This window comes from Gymnogyps californianus, chromosome 27, assembly GCF_018139145.2.
Source record: "Gymnogyps californianus isolate 813 chromosome 27, ASM1813914v2, whole genome shotgun sequence".
Lineage (NCBI taxonomy): Eukaryota > Metazoa > Chordata > Aves > Accipitriformes > Cathartidae > Gymnogyps > Gymnogyps californianus.
This window is the reverse complement of record NC_059497.1, coordinates 4,943,262-4,962,269: the sequence shown is the minus strand read 5'-3', so window position 1 is coordinate 4,962,269 and position 19,008 is coordinate 4,943,262. Positions and strand designations below refer to the sequence as shown.

The 19,008-nt window shown below is 61.5% G+C and overlaps 1 protein-coding gene across 1 annotated transcript in view; it reads right to left on the bottom strand.

Moving 5' to 3' along the window:
• Positions 1 to 2,826: 2,826 nt before the first annotated feature.
• Positions 2,827 to 19,008, bottom strand: part of SCUBE3 (signal peptide, CUB domain and EGF like domain containing 3) — a 35,364-nt gene continuing 19,182 nt past the window's right edge. Inside the window, exons 7-23 of the mRNA XM_050911581.1 lie at positions 16,310 to 16,357; positions 12,374 to 12,490; positions 10,632 to 10,754; positions 8,757 to 8,873; positions 7,506 to 7,628; positions 6,815 to 6,949; positions 6,392 to 6,484; positions 6,190 to 6,306; positions 5,946 to 6,107; positions 5,491 to 5,694; positions 5,224 to 5,385; positions 4,764 to 4,931; positions 4,491 to 4,652; positions 4,043 to 4,240; positions 3,425 to 3,577; positions 3,157 to 3,236; positions 2,827 to 2,976 (exon numbers count right to left, since the gene is read on the bottom strand). Coding sequence (XP_050767538.1) covers positions 2,827 to 2,976; positions 3,157 to 3,236; positions 3,425 to 3,577; positions 4,043 to 4,240; positions 4,491 to 4,652; positions 4,764 to 4,931; positions 5,224 to 5,385; positions 5,491 to 5,694; positions 5,946 to 6,107; positions 6,190 to 6,306; positions 6,392 to 6,484; positions 6,815 to 6,949; positions 7,506 to 7,628; positions 8,757 to 8,873; positions 10,632 to 10,754; positions 12,374 to 12,490; positions 16,310 to 16,357 — 2,312 coding nt within the window. The remainder of the gene's footprint in view (positions 2,977 to 3,156; positions 3,237 to 3,424; positions 3,578 to 4,042; positions 4,241 to 4,490; positions 4,653 to 4,763; positions 4,932 to 5,223; positions 5,386 to 5,490; positions 5,695 to 5,945; positions 6,108 to 6,189; positions 6,307 to 6,391; positions 6,485 to 6,814; positions 6,950 to 7,505; positions 7,629 to 8,756; positions 8,874 to 10,631; positions 10,755 to 12,373; positions 12,491 to 16,309; positions 16,358 to 19,008) is intronic.

Here is a 19,008-nt window from a genome sequence, read left to right as displayed (position 1 = left end):
CCGCGGACTTTTTTGGGGGGATTTATTTGAGATATAGTTGGTGAAAGGAGGAGGAGGAGATGTTACCAGGTGTCTTTGGCCGTTACAGGAGGACGTGCTGCCCACCTCGCCCTTCTAAAACTGCTTTAGGGGAGCGGAGGTGGTCGGTGCAGCGACAACGGTGACAACCAGGACACGCCGAGGCTCCGGGAGCCCCGGTGCCCCACAGGGTCAGAGCGACGGCAACCCCGCTGTTAAATCACAAAGAATTAATAAACTCCTCTGTGAGCACGAGTGGCTGCATCGCACCGGGGCCACCGCAGCGGGGTTAGTAATTCCCAGGTTGTTTTTATTTTCGCTGCGTTTTTTTTTTCTTCTAAATATGAAAGACCCTTTCAATGGTCACCGCTCTGCTGCAACTGCCCCAGAGCAATAAAAAAAACCAACCCTCCAAATCCCTACGACAGCTTTTGTGCATCAAAGCAGCTGCTTTCAGACACCAACCAAGTGACAAACAGCTCAGCCCACAGATGTCGAGCTTCCAAACAGGCTCGGAGCCGGGCGGCAGGAGGGGTAAATCCACAGCTGGGATGAATCAGGACAGACTTTTCCAACCGACGCATCTTGGGGACAAACCTCAGCCCCCTTTGCCAGCGCTCACCCAGCCCCGCAGCCCCTAACAGAGCCCCGAAGAAGCTCTTGGGGCGCCGGAGCAGCATGGATTGAGGAGGGAAAACATGGGCGAGCAGCTGCCTCCCGGTTTCGGCAAGGACTGACCCGGAGGGACGTGCAGAGCAATAAATAATTGGTTCATTAAGAGCAGGGCTCGCCCCAGATGCGCTCAAAGGGACAGTGAGAGACAAGCAGGGATGGGGACGGGAGGGGATCTGCCAACAGGAAAGCTGTAGGCAAGTCGACCACATTTAGTCCTGGCAGCTCTAGGTCTTTGAGAGGATGAAGATCGGGATGAAGGTGCAGGGAGGTGACAGCCGAGAGCCGGTGGCAGGGCTGGAAAGGGAGCGAGGCATGGGGAGGAAGAAGGGGGATGATCGGTGGCAGCGGTCGCCTCTCCCTGGGGGTCCTGTCCGGCCGCGTGAAGATGCCGGGGGGACAAACCCATCGGTGAGGTCCACCCGGCCACCGTCCCCAGCCGTGCCTGTCTGCGAAGCTGGGGGAAGGCAGGCGGCAGTGAAAGGGGGGGGTGGGTGAGCAGGATGGGGTCCCCCTGGGATCCGCGCCCCGCTCCCTGGGGAGGGGCTCCCGCAGCATCCCAGCGGGATGACCACATGTGGAGGGAGGGAGCCAAAAAGCACCTGAAGGGACTTGGAAGCGCAGAGCTTCCCCAGAGCCGGGGAGGGATGGCTCTCCCTCCAGGGATCTCCATACCTGGGGGAGAGATTTCGGGGCTGAGCGGAGGGGCAGCTCCTCTCTCCTCCCAGCGTGCCCCCCCCGGACCCTGCCTTGGGATCTGCCCCCGGTCTCCCCCAGGTCTCAGCTCATCCCTGAGCCCCTGCAGGGAAGCAAAATGGTTTGCGAGAAGCAGGTGATGGGGCCAAATTTTGCATCCTCCTCGCAATGGGGCTTGAACAACCCTCAAACGGCAGAGGATCAGCCCAAAAGCACACAGCCACCCCAGCCGCTCCATCTCCTCCGTGGACGGACCGAGATGCCTCGAACCCCCTGCAAAAACTCACCCCATCACACGCCGAGCAGGAGAGGCACATTCCCCCCCGAACAGGGGTTTTCATCGGGGACAAACGTGGCAGAAAAGGTTGCAAGGCCTGAAAACGCCATCCCGCCGGTCAGCGGCAGCCCCGGGCTGGGTTTGCTTTGGGTGGGTGGGTTTTTTTTGTTACAAACGCACATTCTCATTTCTCAGGCAGGTATAAATATTGTCGTTTCTAGTAGAAAAAAAAAAAACTTCCCTCTAAATAATATAAAGAAGACTCAAATGATTGCACTTAATACATATGAAAAAGGTAGAAAGGAGGATATCCTAGTGCACAAACATTTACTCCTGCTCTTCAAAAAGCTTGCTTTTCTGAGTTACTCTTTGGCAGAGCTTGTAAGAAAGTCTGGTTTCTTGGCACAAGTGTCTGGGGTGGGGGGGGGGGAAAAACCGAACCCGGCTGCAAGTCCTTCTCCTTTGCTGCTTGTTTTCTCCCGTGCAGCCAGACATTGTTCTCCGGGAACGTGGCTTGGCTGTGCTTTCCTCCCAGCGCCAGTGCGGCTCTCCGGCGGGACGGCCACTGGAGCCACCATGGTTGCCGTTCGCTGGCGTGCTTTGCCGATCTCTTCCTTTAAATTTTCTTTTTAATCGAGTATGCTTTTTTAAATTCTTTTCCCCCCGATCTCTGCAAAGCAATGCCGACACCCACGACCCAGACGCTGCGATAAATACGGCGTTACCTTCTTGCACTCCTCTGCGAAAGGGCTCGGTGAGGCTGCAGCCGGCGCCAGCCCCATGGGCTGGAAGGATGATGACCCCCCCGATGTCCCGGGCTGCCGGTGGCACCGGGGAACGGAGACAGACTTGGCGTAAAGGAAACCAAAGGGAGGACAGAGGCCGGCGAAAGGACCAGCGCTTCGGTTTCCTAAAATGAAGAAGCTGCTTTGGAAGAGAGGAGCAGCTTCGCCAGCGGCTGGATGAGACTGGAGCATCCCCCCCGGCCGGGGGCATGGCTCTGCGGGAAGCAGCGGAGAAATCGTGGGGGGACGTCTGCGGGGCGAGAGGTGGTGGTCCTGCCGGAGCCGAGCAGAGGAAGGAGAAAATCGGAAAGGAGGAGGAAGGGAGAAGAGGGTTTCCTTGGCTGCGGGGTGGCCCAGGGGCGGCGGGGGTGCGGGGGGCTATTTGTAAGGCCGGAGGAAGCTGGAGACTTTGGAGCGGAGGAGCTTGATGAAGGAGCGGGGCAGCATCTCCTTGTGTTTCTCCGTGTACTTGAAGTAGTTCTGGGGGTGCGCCAGCACGTCGAAGAAAGCTTTGATGAGCTTCTTGTCCTGTGGGGAAGCCAAGCCGGAGGGAGGGTCACCATCCCACCCCGTGCTCCCCCGCGGCGGCTCCGAACCGAAGCCACGAGCACAGGGAGGGCATGGGGGCACACCCAAAGGGAAGGATGCTCCTGCATGCCAGCATCCCCAGAGCCCCGGGCAGCGAGGACCTGCCGGGCACACGCTCACCTTGAGGATCTCCTGGTGGTTTTCGGAGGCGTAGAGCCTGCCGTCCCGCACGATGTCCTCCACCAACTGCTCGTAGTCCTCTGCAACACCCAGCCGAAAAACACGGTCAGGGCATGAGCTGTCACTTGTCCCCAAACCTCTGGTCCCCATCCCTGAGTCCGCTCCCTCCAAATACATGGGAGGTGTGAATTGGGGGTGACCTGGGTACCGCACTGGGCAGGGAGGCACCGGCACGCTGGGATGGCATCCCCTCGTGCCCCGTGCTCACCGTCATAGGTGACGTAGGGGATCTGGAAGCCCCGGGCGCTGTTGGCTTCGCTGGTTTTGAAGTTGATCCACAGTTTCCGAGAGCGGGCGGTGAAGGCGATGGGCCTCTCGTAGGTCTGGCATGTCTCGTAGGTGGTGATGGAGGATGGGGAGGCTGTGGGGAACGGTGAGGGGACGCGTGATGCTGGATGCTCATCGGTGGAGCTACCCCCAGCCTTGCTGTGCTTAAATGCTCAGGGCAAAGGGGGGCACCAGGGATGGGGATTGTCCATGTTCGGCAAGGCTGAGCCCCCCACAACCCTCACATTACATACCAGGGATGTTGTTATTCCTTCCTTGCTCTGGAAAGCTCCAAATGGGGCTTTTTACCCCCAAAAAGGAGTGCTGAGACCTGGGTGTGCAACCCAGCCCATGCTTAGCCCATGCACATCCCTCTGATCCAGCAAGACACCGGGGCGGCAGGGTGATGCCGACTGCCCCGCTCACCCAGTTCCCAAAAATCCCCTCCTGCTGCCCGGGGCTGCGGCTTTCTCTCTTTGCACAAGGCAACTCTGCCAAACCCCAGCTTTTTCCTCCCCCGGCTTCTCCCGTGAGCACCGTGGCGCGCTCGGTTACCTACAGTTTTTCCGCATGACCAAGACGTCGCCGCACTCGTCCTCGGACGGGAGGAAGATCTCCGGCACCACGATGAGGATCTTGCGCTTGGGTGGCGGGTTGATGTTCCAGGTACACTCGACGTTGGCGGGGTAATTCCCCGGGTAGTTGGGGGACTCGATGTAGCCCGTGTACTCGCCCAGCTCCCCCCCGCACTGCCGGTCTGCAAGGCATGGAGAGCCCGTTCAACTGGGAACCAGTGGCGTGGGCACTGGGACAGGGCGGGGTTTACTGGGCAAGGGGGGGGAGTGCTCTATTAGCACTGCTCCACGCATCCCCCCATGCCTGCCTGCATGCATAAAGCACCCAAATGACCCCAAACTCTATTTTAAGGGATTTTAAAACGCTTTTGAGGAAGGACCCCAATTCACGCCATGCCTGTCCCCGCCTCCATCGCACCCCAGCTCGCCTACTTTTGCACTGGGACACGGAGGTGGAGCCGTCGAAGTCGGTGGTGGTGTTGCCAGGACAGGCGATGCAGTAATTCTGCCGAAAATCGGGCTGGTAGGTGCCCACGGCGCAGCGGATGCAGCGGTGGACGCTGGTGTTGTAGTAGTGCCCGGGGGAGCACTGGACTGGGGGGGGGGGGGGAAGGTGGGTGTCAGAGAGCAAAGGGGGCTGCGTCAGCCGCCGGCACGGCCCCACTGGGTGCCCCCCTCCCTGGGAACCGGCTCTGACTGACATACCTTTGGTGTCGCAGTCCTGGAAGGAGAGGGCTCCCTCGTGGCGGGTGGTCAGCCCCCCGCCGCAGGGGAAGCAGAGCGCCCGCCCCACCTCGGGCTGGTAGGACCCACGGGGACACGGCTGGCAGGGCTTGAAGCCATCGGCTGAGTGCTGGCCGGGGGGACACTGACCTGTGGGCACAGGCATGGCTCACTCCTGGCATCCCACGTGCCCAGGGCTCTCCCGCCCCGTGCCCGGCTCCTTTCCCCCCCAGCCTTGGCAGCATCAATATATCCAGAGCAAGCGCTGCCCTTCCCGGGGTCCCCTCTGAATGATAAGTGCCCAAAATAGCAACTTCTGTGGGTCTTGGAGATGCTCAGGGCTTTCCCCTCTTCTGGATAGGGGCTGACAGCTGATGGTTGAGGTTGCAGCCCCGGACATCCCCCAAGTGTGCCTCCCAGCCCTGCTCTGTGCCCCCCTTACCCGTGCAGCCGGTGATGTTGGTGGCTCCCACCGGTCCAAAAGCATCACCGCGGGGACACAGGTCGCAGGAGAGCTGCCCTTCCTTCTCCTGGTAGGTGCCGGCGGGGCAGGGGACGCACTGCTCCGTCTGACCGTGGTAATACGTTCCCTGCGAGCAGCTAACTGAGAGCCAGGGGGGGACGTCAGTGATGCGGGGAGGGGGGGGCTGTCACCGCTGGGGGGGACGGGGCCGATCCCCCACCCTGGGCACCCCACGATGCTCCTTACCACACTTGCCACCGAGGCGCTGCTGGCCCGGCCCGCAGCTCTCCTGCCGCTCCGGGGCCACGCTCAGCTTCCTCGCCACCTCGTACTCCATCCCCGCGAAGCGGAGCAGGAACCGCTCCTGGTTGATGGATTTCTTCAGGGCTTTGATGGCCGACTTCAGCTTTTTCTCCACTCTCTGTCGCAGGCAGTGCAGGTTGCAGCTGGCTGGGGGTGCAGGGGGAGTGGGGGTGCAGGGGGAAACAGGGATGCAGTAAGAAGGGAGGGATGGAGAGGGAAACCCAGCAGGATTAAAACCATCTCCCAAATGCTGGGTTGCAAGTGCTGCCCAGCACATCCCAGTCCGGTGTGGGATGAGGACTGGTTCGGCTCTCCTTGCTGCATGGGGATGGCACCGTCCCCCCGGTCCCACCACCCCTGCCTGCACCCGAGCCGGGCCAAGCCACCTCCATGCCCACCTGTGATCTCCTCCGGCTTGATCTCCGCCTCGAACTCCAGCGTGATGCGTGTCACCTCCTTGTTGGAGGAGTTGCGAGCCCGGCGGCCCTTCCCCTTCTTGGATGAGTCGCACTTGAGGTTGACGAAGGCGACCTGGCAGTCGGAACAAGGTGCCGAACCGCCTGCGCGTGGGGGGACAAGTCAGCACCCCGTCCCTCCTGGGGGGACGGGCATCCCCGCCACCCCCCTGCCATCACGCCTCACCTTGTGCCCCAGCCTTCCCGGCCTCCTCCTGCTTGCCCTTGGCCCGCGGGTGCAGGTGGCACTTGGCATCCTTGATCTTGAAGGAAGCCTTTTGCTTGATTGGCGCGGCGACAGTCTCTAAAAGAAAAGGCGGGTGCTCAAGGACCCCGGCGCGGGGCAGCCCGGCCGGCGATGGCCGTGGGCACCCTGGGAGCCCCCTTACCGAGGCACTGCTGGCTGCTGTTGGCGGGTTTCTGCTGGCCGCCCTGCCGCAGGATGGGGGTCCCACAGCTCACCGTGTAGCTGCTGTCGGACTCTGCGGGAAGGAGGAATGGGAGTCGGGGGATGCCAGAGCGGCTGCCCGGTCCCTGCAATGCTCTGCTGGGATGCTGCAAGGAGGCATGGCTGCACCGTGACGGGATGATGCCCAGCACACCGCCGTGGGGATCCTGCACCGGGGACCCATCCCACGGATCTACACCCAGCGACGAGCCCCCCCGAGCAACCACCTCCCTCCCTCACCCTGGCCACTACTTGGGTGCTCTGCACCCTGGCCGTGCAGCTGCTCCTCTTCCCCTCCAGTTTGGGCCATGTAGGGAAATGGGGACCCCCTTGCCCATTCCGGTGGTGGCATTGGCACTGGTACCTGGCAGAAAGCGAGCCTTGGAGGCGCAGGTGAGGGCACAGCTGTCCTTCTTGCCCGTCTTGTTGCAGGTGAGGGTGGCCCGCGGCGGAACCGAACCTGGCAGGCATTTCACCAGCTCTGAGGGACATGCGCCGGCTGGTGATGACAAGCGGGGACGCCCATGGCTGGCACAGCCCAGGGACCCGCGAGGGACCCCTGCGCCCTCCCAGGTCATGGGGGGATTCACCGGGGAGGAGAAGGTGCCAGAGTGTGGCATGGGGACCCCGGACCAGCATCCCAACCCCCCCAGCTCCTCCTTGGAGATGTGAGAAGTGACTGCTGGGATTTCCTTTTTTTGGGGGGGCAACGAAGGGGAGGCAGTCGGGTACCAGGGCCATAAAAACAGCTCCTTTAGGGACATTTGCTGGTGCAAAAGCTCACGGCCAGCCCCAAGCATGGTCGAAAAAGCAACAAGATGACCAAGGGCAGAGGGAGCAGGGCAACACCCTACAGCACTTCCCATCCAGACCCATGTGAGATGCACATGGGGCCCCAGCCAAAAGCAGCCCACCCCGGAGCATCCCTGCGCCGGGATGCCCCAAAACCCCCGTGCTCCCCCCACCCTGACCTTAATCCCAACAGCCCCAAGTGACGGAGGGGCCATGGGGCATCGGGAGCATCCCCCGCCGTGGTGTGTCCTGCCCCGACGTACCTATACAGTCCTTTTTGTTCCAGTGCAGCTTGCAGCCAGCGGGACAGGTACACTGGTAGCTGCCGGGCGTGTTGATGCAGCCGAATTTGCAGCCCCCTCGGTTGATGCTGCATTCGTCGACGTCTGCGGGGAAGAAGGGAGAAGCAGTGGGCGAGGGGCAGCGGGACCCCCCCAGCTCTGACGCTGAATCACTGCGTTGTCTCAGGGCTGTGATTTTGGACGGATAAATTGCATGACCCGTGCCCAGCTGGAGATGGAGGACGTGCACCGCAGGGCTCTTCCAGCCGTGCCTCCTCCTTGCAGCCACGCCAGCCCCACGGGGATGAGGGAAACCCCGACTCCCGGTGTCCCCAAGGGTTGGGCGGTGACGGGTGCAGCCCACCCAGGCTGAGCCTGGCCCCAGCCCCGCAGCGGGCTGGGGAGCTGCGGGGGGCAGCAGACGGAGCCGACATGGAAGCACTTAGCAGTCGAATTCAAAAGGCAGCTGCTCGGCAGCCCCGGCCCCTCTCCCCGCGGCGGGGACCCTCTGCCCCGGCCCGAAACAGGGGGTCAATCCTCCAGGTCTGGCATGAAGCAGGGGCGGAGGTGGGGAGCAGCCAGGGATGGAGCTGCCCCCCAAACACCCCTCTCTGCCCGACTCCCCCTTCTTGGGAGCATCGGTGGGAACCAGCAATCCCTCCGCTGCGGGGTCACACCAAGAGCATCCCGGGGGCCGCGCTGGCTCATGCCGGCTGCATATTTTGGGAGCACGAGGAGGGTTGCCCACGCTCGCCGGCCAGGCAGTGCTGGAGCACTCGGCCTCATGCTGCCATCTCCCCGGGCTGACGGCACCGCTGCCGCGACACGCTCTGGCAACCCCCCCCAAAAACGTGTTTCATCTGCCTCCCTGCTTCCCGGGGCGCCGCACGCCCCCGCCCTTGGGAGCTATCTGCCTTGTGAAACTTAAATCAAACCCTTTTGATGTTTCCCTTCCCACCCCATCCCAGCTCCCTGCCAAAAACGCCGGGGATTTCTCCCTCTCTCCCGCTGCAGACAAGTCGCAAATTGTTCCTGTCGCTCTGTTTGAAGTTGCAGACACCAGCGTCTGGCTGCGAGCCCCCTCCCTGCCTGGCCCCAGCTCGGGGTACGTGGGGAACCGACCCTCCCCGCAGGTCCTTGGGGTGAGCGGTATCCCCAGGGGTCCTGCAGCAACCATGCTGTGGGGCTGCCCCATTCCTGGGGCTCCTCCTGCCAGCATCCAGCCGGCCCTACCTCCGCAGTGGGTGAGCCCGTACAGCGTGTAGCCCTTGTTGCAGAGGCACTGGAAGCTGCCGGGGGTGTTGATGCAGAGGTGGTCGCAGGTCCGGTCGAAGGAGCACTCGTCGATGTCTGAAGGAAAGGTAAGGGAGAGAGGTGAGGGCTGGCACGGCGGAGGGGCAGCCCCAGGCACAGGGATGCTCCAGGGATCCAGAACCGGGATGCTCTGGGGACCCTGCACTGGGATGCTCTGGGACCCAGCACCAGATTGCTCTGGGGAGCCTGCACCAGGATGCTCCGGGACCCTGTGCTCCCACCCCACCTGCCTCCAAGCTCCCTCTTCGCCCATTCCAGTTGCTGCTACGTGGAAGCAGCAGCCCACTGCACCAGCATCTCCCCCTGCCCTAAGCTCCTGCAGCCCCTCTGCACCTCAAACGGGCCAAACAGGGCTGGCACCGTGCCCTTGGCACAGGGTGGCTGCGAGAGCCCCTCGCTGCTGCCCAGCCAGGGCGCTGCCCCGTGCCAGGGAGGGATGCTGCACGGGCAGGTCCTGCCCCGGGGACGGTGCCAGCGATGTCTGCTCAGCCCCGCGGGGCACCTTGCCGGGGCAGGGAGGCCCTGGCTGGGTGGGTGAACCCAACCCGGCGGGTTTGAGCATCATTTCATTGGCTTCATTAAGTTAATTGCTGCGCTCGCATCAAAATCCCAAGAGCGCAGAACCTGGACGGAGATGAAAGCGGTCGCAGCCCCGGAGCGCACCGGCCCCCTCCTTCCCTGGCCGTGCGCTTTTGGGAGGCAACATTTGGGCTCTGGGCCCAAGTGCCGGCCTCGGCGATGGGTTGGGGGGGGCAGAGCCCTCTACTCCCCCCAGGATGGCCCAGCAACCTGCCGGATCGTTTAAACCTGCTGGGTTTAGGTGGGGTGTGCAGGAGGATGTTGGGACAGGGAGAAAAAGGTGGGAAAAGCAACGCGGAGCAGCCAGCTCCCTCCGGAGCGAGCAGGATGCATCTTCCCCCTCCCCTCCTGCCCTCCGACAGATGGGGGAAAGAGGAATCCTTTTGCAAAAGCCACTGAAATCCTTGCAAAAACGGCGCGTCCCCGAGCAGGGCACAATCCAGCCCCTGCCGCAGGGCTGCTGGCGGAGGGGGAGAGGCAAGGCAGGACACGTCCCGCTGCTCTTCCCATCACCCAGCCCAGGAAAACGGCAGCCTCTCGAGAGGGAAGGAAGGAGCTGGTGCGTCAGCGTGTGTGCTTTAGCAGGGAGCTACGGTCGTGCTGCTGCGGGATCGCTAGCAAAAACTTTGTGCAATAAACTGGAGCAGCTTGGGAGAAGCCTAGAGGTGCCAGGGTGGGTGCTGAGCTCAGGGTGCCCTTCCAGGACACATGGGGTGCTGCTGGGTTCCCCAGTCCTCTGGCATGGGTGCTCTGGAGCAGAGCTGACAGCACCGGGCTCGGGGCATGCTCGCTGCCAGGGCTGCTGGCGAGGACGCTCCCTGCGCCTGGGGAAGAGCTGCGTCCCAGCCCACGGGGCTGCAAGGAATGTCATGACCGTCATCCCAGCCCTGAGCAAGGCCGGAGGATTTCACCTAGCATCTGCCTAATTGCTGGCTTTAACGCTGCCGTGAGAAGAGCCCAGAAATCCCCAACTTGGGAGCGGGGCTGGGATGGCAGCCCAGCTCTGCAGATCAAAGGGCTAAGCCCCAGACCAGAACCCAAATCCAACACTAATCCCCCGAAGGATGTACGCGGTCCAGAGGAAAGCAAAGAGGAATGAGTAATGGGGCCAGCACTCCTCCAGCAGCCGCCGTGGGAGGGCTGAGAAACGCCGGAGGGCAGGGAGAGGCGATGTCCCCGGGCAGGGCAGGGTGCCGGGGTCCCGCTGCCCCTTACCTTGGCAGTTCCTCTCGTTGATGAGCAGCTTGTAGCCCTTCTTGCAGCTGCACTCGAAGCTGCCCACCGTGTTCCTGCAGATGTGGTCGCAGCCGCCGTTGTTGAGCCGGCACTCGTCGATGTCTGGTGGGGACGGGGGACACGCGTCACGCACCGGCTGGGATGCCCTCCCCTCTGGACCCCGTCCCCACAAGGAGCCGGCAAACAGAGGAAACCCTTTGGGCTCTGATGGTCACCGGGGGAACGTGGCTGCTGGTTTTATCTGGGTGCATTTGGGGAGCCGATGCGTGACACTGGTGACACTGAGGAAGGCCAGGGCTCCTGGGCTTGGCTCCCTTTGGAAGTTGTACAAAACGTTCAATTTCTGCAGGTCTCAGGATCCCCCGGAGCAGAGCCAGGAGCCAGGGTCTCTGAAAGAGCCTCGCAGCTGGGGAAAGCACCAGACCAGAGTCTGCAGAGTCACACGTTTGGGCTGGGGGCTGCTTTTGGGGACTGGGAGCAGCGGGAAGAAAGAGCAAGCCAGGAGGGGAAACCGCCTCCTTCAAAAATAGCTGCTCGACAAAATAAATACTTCTCTACCCTCATCTCTCTGCTTGCCATCTCCTTCCTGCCATAAACAAAGCTAAAAATGACGATGCACAATAACTGCAAAGAGCCCCAACAACCTGGAAAGAAGCTGGGACTTGGTTTTTTGGTTGTTTTTTTTCCTTTTTCCACTAATCACAAAATTTACTGCTAGGAAATGACCTGTAAAATGGAAGGAGACTAGGAAGAGGCAGCCGCCTTTCCCGTCCCTCCATCCCCCAGCCACAAGCGCCGGGGCGGCAGCTCTGCCTCTCTGGGGCTGGGGCTTTCTTTTTACGACTGTGAGGGAGCGAGCTGTAAACCAGCTTGCAGCCGTAATAAAACCCCCAGACACAGGGGACGTGGCTCCGGGTTATTGCACGTTCCTGGAAACTGTAGAATTGGAGAAGCCGGGGAGGGGGGGGATGCTCTGATAAAATAACAGGGGGCAGGGGGTTTCTGGAAGCAGTCAGCAGGTAGACAGGCAGCCGGCAGCAGGACGGGCTTTCCTTTCAACCGGGGTCAAGTTCCCGGAGCTGCCGAAAGACACAATGCAGGCGCCGGCCAGCTCCGGGGTCGCGGCGTCCCCTTGCCCGGGGTGGGGACAGGTTTGGGGTGGCTGGGGTAACCAGTCCGGACTGCTCCCCCTTGCAGAGGCAGGTGGATGGGGACGTCGGTGGGAGCGTGCAGAGGTGCACAGCATCCCGTGGTGTCCTCCCCTGAGCGGGACGCGGTGCTTGGACCCGGCTGGACAGTGACCACAGAGGGACTCGTGCATCTCAAATTCTCAGAGCGGGTGTGGATTTCCTGCACACCCAGCCCCTACCCATGGGGAAACTGAGGCAGCGGGCTGGAGCGAGGTGGGACAGGACCCTCCAGCCCCACAAGTGCCATGCCATCGCTTCCGACTTGACCTGACCCCCCTTTCCTCTTCCCCACAGGCTTCCTGGGGGAGCAGGGCCAACCACGGTGCCTTTAGCAAGGCGGCTGAGTTCCCGCGCCTGGGAATGATCCCCGTCCCCACCCCACGGATGCAAACACCAAGCAAGCGAATGCTGCGGGCAACGTCGAGCCGAGCTAAACCCGCGCCTTTTCTAAGGGCACCGAGGACGCAAGGGGGGGTCTGAGGCACCCACGGGTGAGCAGTGAACGCCCCGGCCCCACTCGCACCCACCTACCTTTGCACGTCTTCCTGTCGGGCTGGAGCATGAAGCCCATGGGGCAGCTGCAGTGCACACCCGTGGCCGCGTCGTGACACTTGCTGTCGCAGCCCCCGTTGTTCACAGCACACGTCTCTGCGTGGAGAGGGGAGAAAGCGGCCGAGGTGAGGGACCGGTGTCTAAAAGGCTGGAGGGGTCAGGCCACCCAGATGTCCCCACACCACCCAAACATCCCCATGCCACCCAGTCGTCCCCACGCCACCCAGTCGTCCCCACGCCGCAGCCTGGGAGAGGCAGTGGGTGCGAACCTCCCTGCAGAGCCCACTGAAACCGCCCTTGGCTTTTCACGCAGCCGTAACGAGGTCACGGAGCCCCCAAATTAATAAACACCCAGGATACAGAGTGTGAGGGCTGGGGAGGGTAAGGCATTAACACTTGGCAATCCCGCAGCATCTTCCACCTCTGCAGACGACCTGGCGCTCGTTGCCTTCCCATTGCTCCGCCATGCACCCGGGTGCTGCTCCCCAGGGATTTTGGAGGTGAAATAAGGGTGCCTGTGATTCACCCCAGGTCGTAGGCAGCGCTAAGGCAGGAAAAAGCACCCAGATTTCCCTGTTTGCCATCCAAACCCCTGCGCAACCCTCCCACCTTCCAACAACCTGCTCTTATATACCAGGTATCTGCATTTAAGGCAGAGAGGGGAGTGGGGACAGCCCTGTCCCCTCGTTAGAGGATGCTTTACTAATTGCAGGCAGGGAGCAGAGCAGCACCCGGCCATCCCGGGGAGGATGGGGTCGGGGACACAGGCAGGGACGTGCAGGCAGAGCCGCTGCCTGTTGGGAAACAGCCGACACTCAGGGCGCTGGGAAAAGCGGAGGTGGTTCGACGGAGGCTCTTCATTCCCGAAACGTGTCAGCTTTTCAGCTGACGGAGGGAAAAGTGGCTCCGTGGGATTAATCCTGCCACGCTCAGCCCCGACACTGGCATCGGGGCCACGTGTCCCCGGAAAACAGGGTCTGGTGGAGTCCAGCTTTGGCAGCTCCAACGAGGAGGAATTGAATTTCCAAGTGACAAAGTCACAGCACTTGCTGTGCAAAACGCAGCCAGAGTCGGGTCTCACTGGGGGAGCCTGGGCTGCGGCTCCCCAGGGATGCAGGTGCGCAGCCCCGGTCCCCCCGGCGGGATGGCGGGGGGGGTCCCGGCCCCCTCGCTGCCACCGCCGCCACCGAGCCACAAAGCCACGGGTGACCCCGCGCTGCCGGTCCCTAACCATCACCCGCCGCTCGGGCACGCCGGCCGGTCCAGTGTCGCGGGCTAATTTGGGAGACACTTCGTATAATTAGAACACACACACAGAGGCAGGCAGCATCAGTGGAAAAAAAATCCAATTTAAAAAAAAATGCTAATTATTTCAGTATTATCAAAGTCAGCTGTTGCTGGTAGGACTAGAAGGGACACTAATTTAAATGAAGCATTTTCAGCTTGACAGCTTCCCTGTGAGATCAATCCTCAATTTCGGTCCTAACCACCAGAACAATGGTTTGAAGTGCATTAAGTTGTTCACAAAGGATAATAAAATATTCCTTTCAGAAGGCCGGTTGCTTGGATAAATGAGGCATTTGGGCTTCAAGGAACCCAAGATGAAAATGCCTTGAAGAAATTCCTTGGAAAGAGCAAATCCCAGGTTCTCCCGCTCTTTGCGAGCACCGCATGGGGTGGGAATGACTGAACCATCCAACCATTTGCCGCAGGGCGAGGGAGCTGGGATCGCTCTGTGCTCGTCCTGCCGCTGCTATTTTTATGATGTCCCATAATAAGAGAACAAAAGGGACCATTTTACGAAATTAATAGCCAGCACAATTACAAAACCTAACGGCAAGGGAGGGATTTCTGCAGATATTATTCCTCCAGCCCGGTCCTCGCGCCACATGCAGCCCGGCCGTGCCAGGATCGTCCCCGCCGGCGGCGCCGGGGCAAAGAGCGCGGTGCGGGTGACACCGCGCCGAAGGGAAGGGAAACTTTCTGGAAGCCCGATGAATTATTTAACACCAGCCTTTGTTCCAGCAGCTGATGCAGAAGCAGCCCAGGGAGAATGGATTTAACAGGGTTGCCGCTGAGATGAGACGGGCTCGGCGCAGGCGCTGCTTTTGGCGGGATCGAGGAGCCAGAGAAGCGGCTGTACCGGAAAGGACGGGGCTCTCCACGGAGTGTGGTGCCCTGGGCACGCTTCACCATGCTCACAGCCTCCTCCAGCGCTGCGGCACCCATCTCCCCTCCCGGCCCCTTTGCACCTTCAGGAATTTCGGCTGAGATGTAAAGCAAGCCCTACCCGCCATCCCATGCAGGATGCGGCTGCTGCCCGGGGCGTGCACGGCGGGGGAGCTGAGCCAGCATGGCTGGAGCACCACTGCAAACCCCTTTGAAAAGGGGGGGACCATGTCCTAGGCTTGCAAAAAGCTTGGAGGGGGCTGCTGGGGTACCTGTGAGGCAGTGGAGGTCGGGTGGCACGGGGCCAGGCGCTGGAGCGGGGCCCCGGGAGAGCGGCATTGTTCGGTGGTGCCGGCAGCCCGGGGGCTGCTCCCAGCCTGGCGCGAGCCGGCGTGACTCACCCAACCACACAGGGCTTTGGCGAGGGCCTCCATCGCTCAGGGAGGGAGAAGACAAAGCAGCTTGCACACACACACACACACACACACACACACACGCACACTCTTTCCCACCCTCCTCCATCCCAGCTCGGGTCTTGCATCCCGACCGCCGCGCCATGGAAATCCTCGCCCCGCGGCACCCTTCACTGCGCCGGCCATCACCGGGGACCGACGGAGCCCCTGCCCGTGCCCCCGCAGCACCCTGCCCGCACACGCTCCGGCTTCGCCTCCACCTGCCGGGAAGCGGCAATCGCAGCGGGATTGCGATCCCACAAGCCTAAAGAGATAATTGCGTGGTAATTGGAGGGATTACAGCTGGGTCGGCTGCAGCACGGTGACGGCGCGGAGCTGGGGGTCCCCCCTTCTCCCACCCCTGTGGGAAAGGCTCTGGAGTGGTGACAGTGCAGAGCTGGGGGTCCCCCCTTTTCCCACCGCTGTGGGAAAGGCTCTGCAGAGCCCCCCAAAAGCCGCGGTTGGTGCTGCCTGTCACCGGTGAGCCCCGCACCCACAGCTCCTCCTGGATGTGCCAGGAGTTTGCATGCACCCAGCACGTCCATGAACAAGATTCCCCACCGCAGACAAGTCGCTGCACCTTCAGACTGCCTCGGTTTCCTTGTTGGCGGAGCAGAGGCGTCGCCTTACCTTCGTGAAGGGCTTAGAGACCCGACGGGGGTTGCAAAGAAATCCTTGGGGAAGCAGCCGAGGTGCCCAGCCCGCTAAAGGGTCACTGCAGCTCTGCAATTTGCTGCAGCTCTGGGCTGGGTGCCTCGGAGCGGGGTTAGCAGCTTTGCTGGGCCAAACCCTGGGACACCCTGAATGTCCCCGCACCCGCAGAGGGGACCATCCGCGAGCGGGTGGGCTCCGGGAAGGGGTAACTTTGGGAGCGCACAGCGCAGAGACGGGCACGAGCATCCCCCTCCCCATCACACAGCCGCCGGCAGCCCACCGCTAGCTCCTCTCAGGCTTGCTTGGCGGCGGCGGGCGGAATAACCATTGCCGCAGCCACTGGAAAGCGGATTATCACCCCCTGCACCGGGCTGGATCGACCAAAGCAACGCGAGAGCCCCCGCCTCATGCAAGCACAGCCAGGGGAGGGTTTCTTTCTCTGTCCCCAAAAGCAAAGTCCGCCTGCAGCCCGAGGCCAGGCTTGCTCTGCGGGGTTTAAAAGCAGCAGCGGGGGACAGGGTTAGTGAGGCATGCGGTTAGCGTGACAGCTCAGCCCCCCGAGCCCGGTTATGATCTCGAGATGAGAGACCGTCTACGGTTAGACCCCCTTCGTAGAGATAGAGAGAACAAAAATATTTACCATTAGAAAACGTCTCAAGGATAACGTGTTGCTGGAAGTGTCTCTCCCCTGTTTAACATTATAAAAAAGTGATTTAGAAACAGTGTCCAGCAAGGACCTCGGTTGGTGTCACACGTCAATGGGTTCGACTCCGCTGCCTTTCCAGCCTGGTGGAAATTGTCCCTTTGGGTTTTTTCTCCCCCCACCTCCCAAAAGAGCCAAAACCCGAGGTCTGGGGCCGGTGCTATCGACTCCTCCATCACCCTGTCTGAAGCATCCCGTGTCCCGCAGCCTCTCCAAACCCCCTCCGGTTTTGTGCTCTGTGTCGGGCTGGCCGGAGCCCCATGCGAGAGGGAGGAAGCGCGTTATGAGGAGCGTTAGTGCAGCCCGTTAGTCTGGGGAATCGGGTCCTTGCCCTCGCCGGAGCAAAACCAGCGTGTGCCAGGACGGGTTGCAGTCCCCGAGAGGAGCCGTATGGCCACTGCACGGCCATGGGCTTTGGGAAGGCGACCGCGTCCCACCAGTGGCACTTGCACCGCTTGGATTTAGCAGCCAAGCCGGCGGTGAGCCCAAATTTTGGGTGCGCTTGGGCTGCTCAGCCTCACCCGTGCGTCGGTGCACCGGGGTGCAGGGAGCCCCGGCAAGGCACGGCACAGCCCCGGGGTGCTGAGTACCTGAGGGAGCGTACGGGAGCCTGGGGGGGACGAATGGCCAAGAAGGGGCTGAGAGCAGCCTGGGCAAAGCTGCAGACCCCAAAATCAGTGCTAAAACACCCAGGGATCACTTTTGGGGATTGCCTCCAAAAATTAGCTTGAGCTTTGCCCTGCAAAGGAAACTCTGCTTGGCACCACCCATCCATGGCTGGGAGATGTCCCTCCTTCATCCCGGTCATTTTGGGGAGGGGACAAGGCACCCCAGCACTTCTTTTTGCTCCCATGTGGGGACAGAGCCCCGTGGCAGTGCTGGACCGAAGCTGGTGAGCCCCCAGGAGAGCACGGGGCTGGGGTGCTCGGGGCACGTGGAGCCCATCACCCACGGGACTGAGCAGAGACGAGCGCATCCCCGCTTAATGAGAAACGACGCCAGGTCCGTGCGGAGGGGAGGACGGTGGAAGGGGAAAAGAGGGGAAACGCAGCCGCCGGCTGTGCCTGTGCTGTCCTGGGGGGCTCAGGCTGAGGGCAGGGATTCAGCAGCCGGGACACGGGGTGCTGAAGCTCTGCAGGGACCGTGTCCTCCTCGGAGAGGTCGATGTGTGTGGAGGAGCGTACACGGCATGCCCATGGCCACCTGCCTCGCGTCCCCGTGCCCTGCTTTCCCCTTCCCAGAGCCCTCCTACGCCGTGGTCCCTTCGCTCTGGTGTCCCCAGCATTGACCCGGCAGCGGGGTCCGGCGCAGCCCCCACTCCCGGCACCGCCAGCTTCACAAAGCTGGGGAGCATCGGCGGTGCCGCCGCAAACCGCCCGGGCGCGGGTCAGGAAATCGGCCATAAAACTTGAGCTGGGTTTAGTTTCCTTCTCCATCTAATCGTATTTCCTCCCCATCCACCACCTCCCGCTCCGCTGGTGCTCGTCGCAAGCGGGGGGACAGCAATGGCCCTGCTGCACCCCAAATATCGGCGGGAGGGAGCGGCAATGATGCCTAGGCTTGCAAATCTTCCCGGAAAGCCAAAATCTGCATCAAACATGACAGCCCGGTTTGCATCTCCCCACGGGCGTTGCACCCTGGGCTGCTGGAGGGCGATTTTATGTGCTTTTTTTTTTTTTTAAAAAAAAAAGGCTGCTTTTTGAGCATAAATATAAATATATAAGGTCATTGGCCTCCTCTCCCGGCTCCCCCTCCCCCTCGAGCCTGCAGACATGTTGGGAGCCATTAGGGCTGGCCCCGCTTTGCTCAGAGGCATGTTATTCATTATCTGCATTTTTAAAAGCAGCAATAAAAAGCGGAAAAATGAAAAACACCGGCCGTGGCCTAATGAAACTGTCATTCAAAGGGGCTGATCGTGCTTCCTGCCGCGTGGTGTGATCTGAAGGGAACCTGGACCAGGGGCCTGTCCCGGCAGCCCATCAAACACACCGCGTACAATTTCAAAGCCCATGGCCCGGGGAGCGAGTTTGCGTTTCCCCTTGCTGGAAACTTTATTCCCCTTGAAATGATGAAATATTTCAGAGGAAATGGGGAAGGGGCGGCGGAGCGAGCACCGGGGAGGGGGGAGGGCTGTTTGCTGAGCCCCGGCTGTAAAACAAGAAAGGGTGGTTATAAATATCCAAGCAGGTACCTCGGCCGTAAATCTGCCGGCCGGGCATCCCCGCGGGGCGGCTGCCGGCTCCCAGCGGCCGGAGCACAATCCCGCAGTGTTCCCGTGGCAGGGCTGGGGGGCCGGGAATCCCCCGGGGGACGCGGGAGCCGGGTGGGCCCCTTCCTGCGGAGAGGGGGTTGCAGACCTGAAAGGGATGCGAAAAGCTCGGCGGTGAGTTTTGAGCTGGTGCTGCTCCTAAAATCCTCCGTCGTGGGTGTTTGATTTCCCCCGGGAAGGCGGGCGAGGGGAGAGCTCACGGGGATGTACCGGCTCCGGTGGGAGATGCCTCCCCAGCAGATACGGTGCACGGCATGGGGACAAACGGGAAGATTTTGGCCAAGGCCACGAGGATGAGCGATTTTTGGAAACTCCCAAATCCCACCCTCACACTTGTGGTACCCAGGGTCTGAGTGCTGAGACCCTC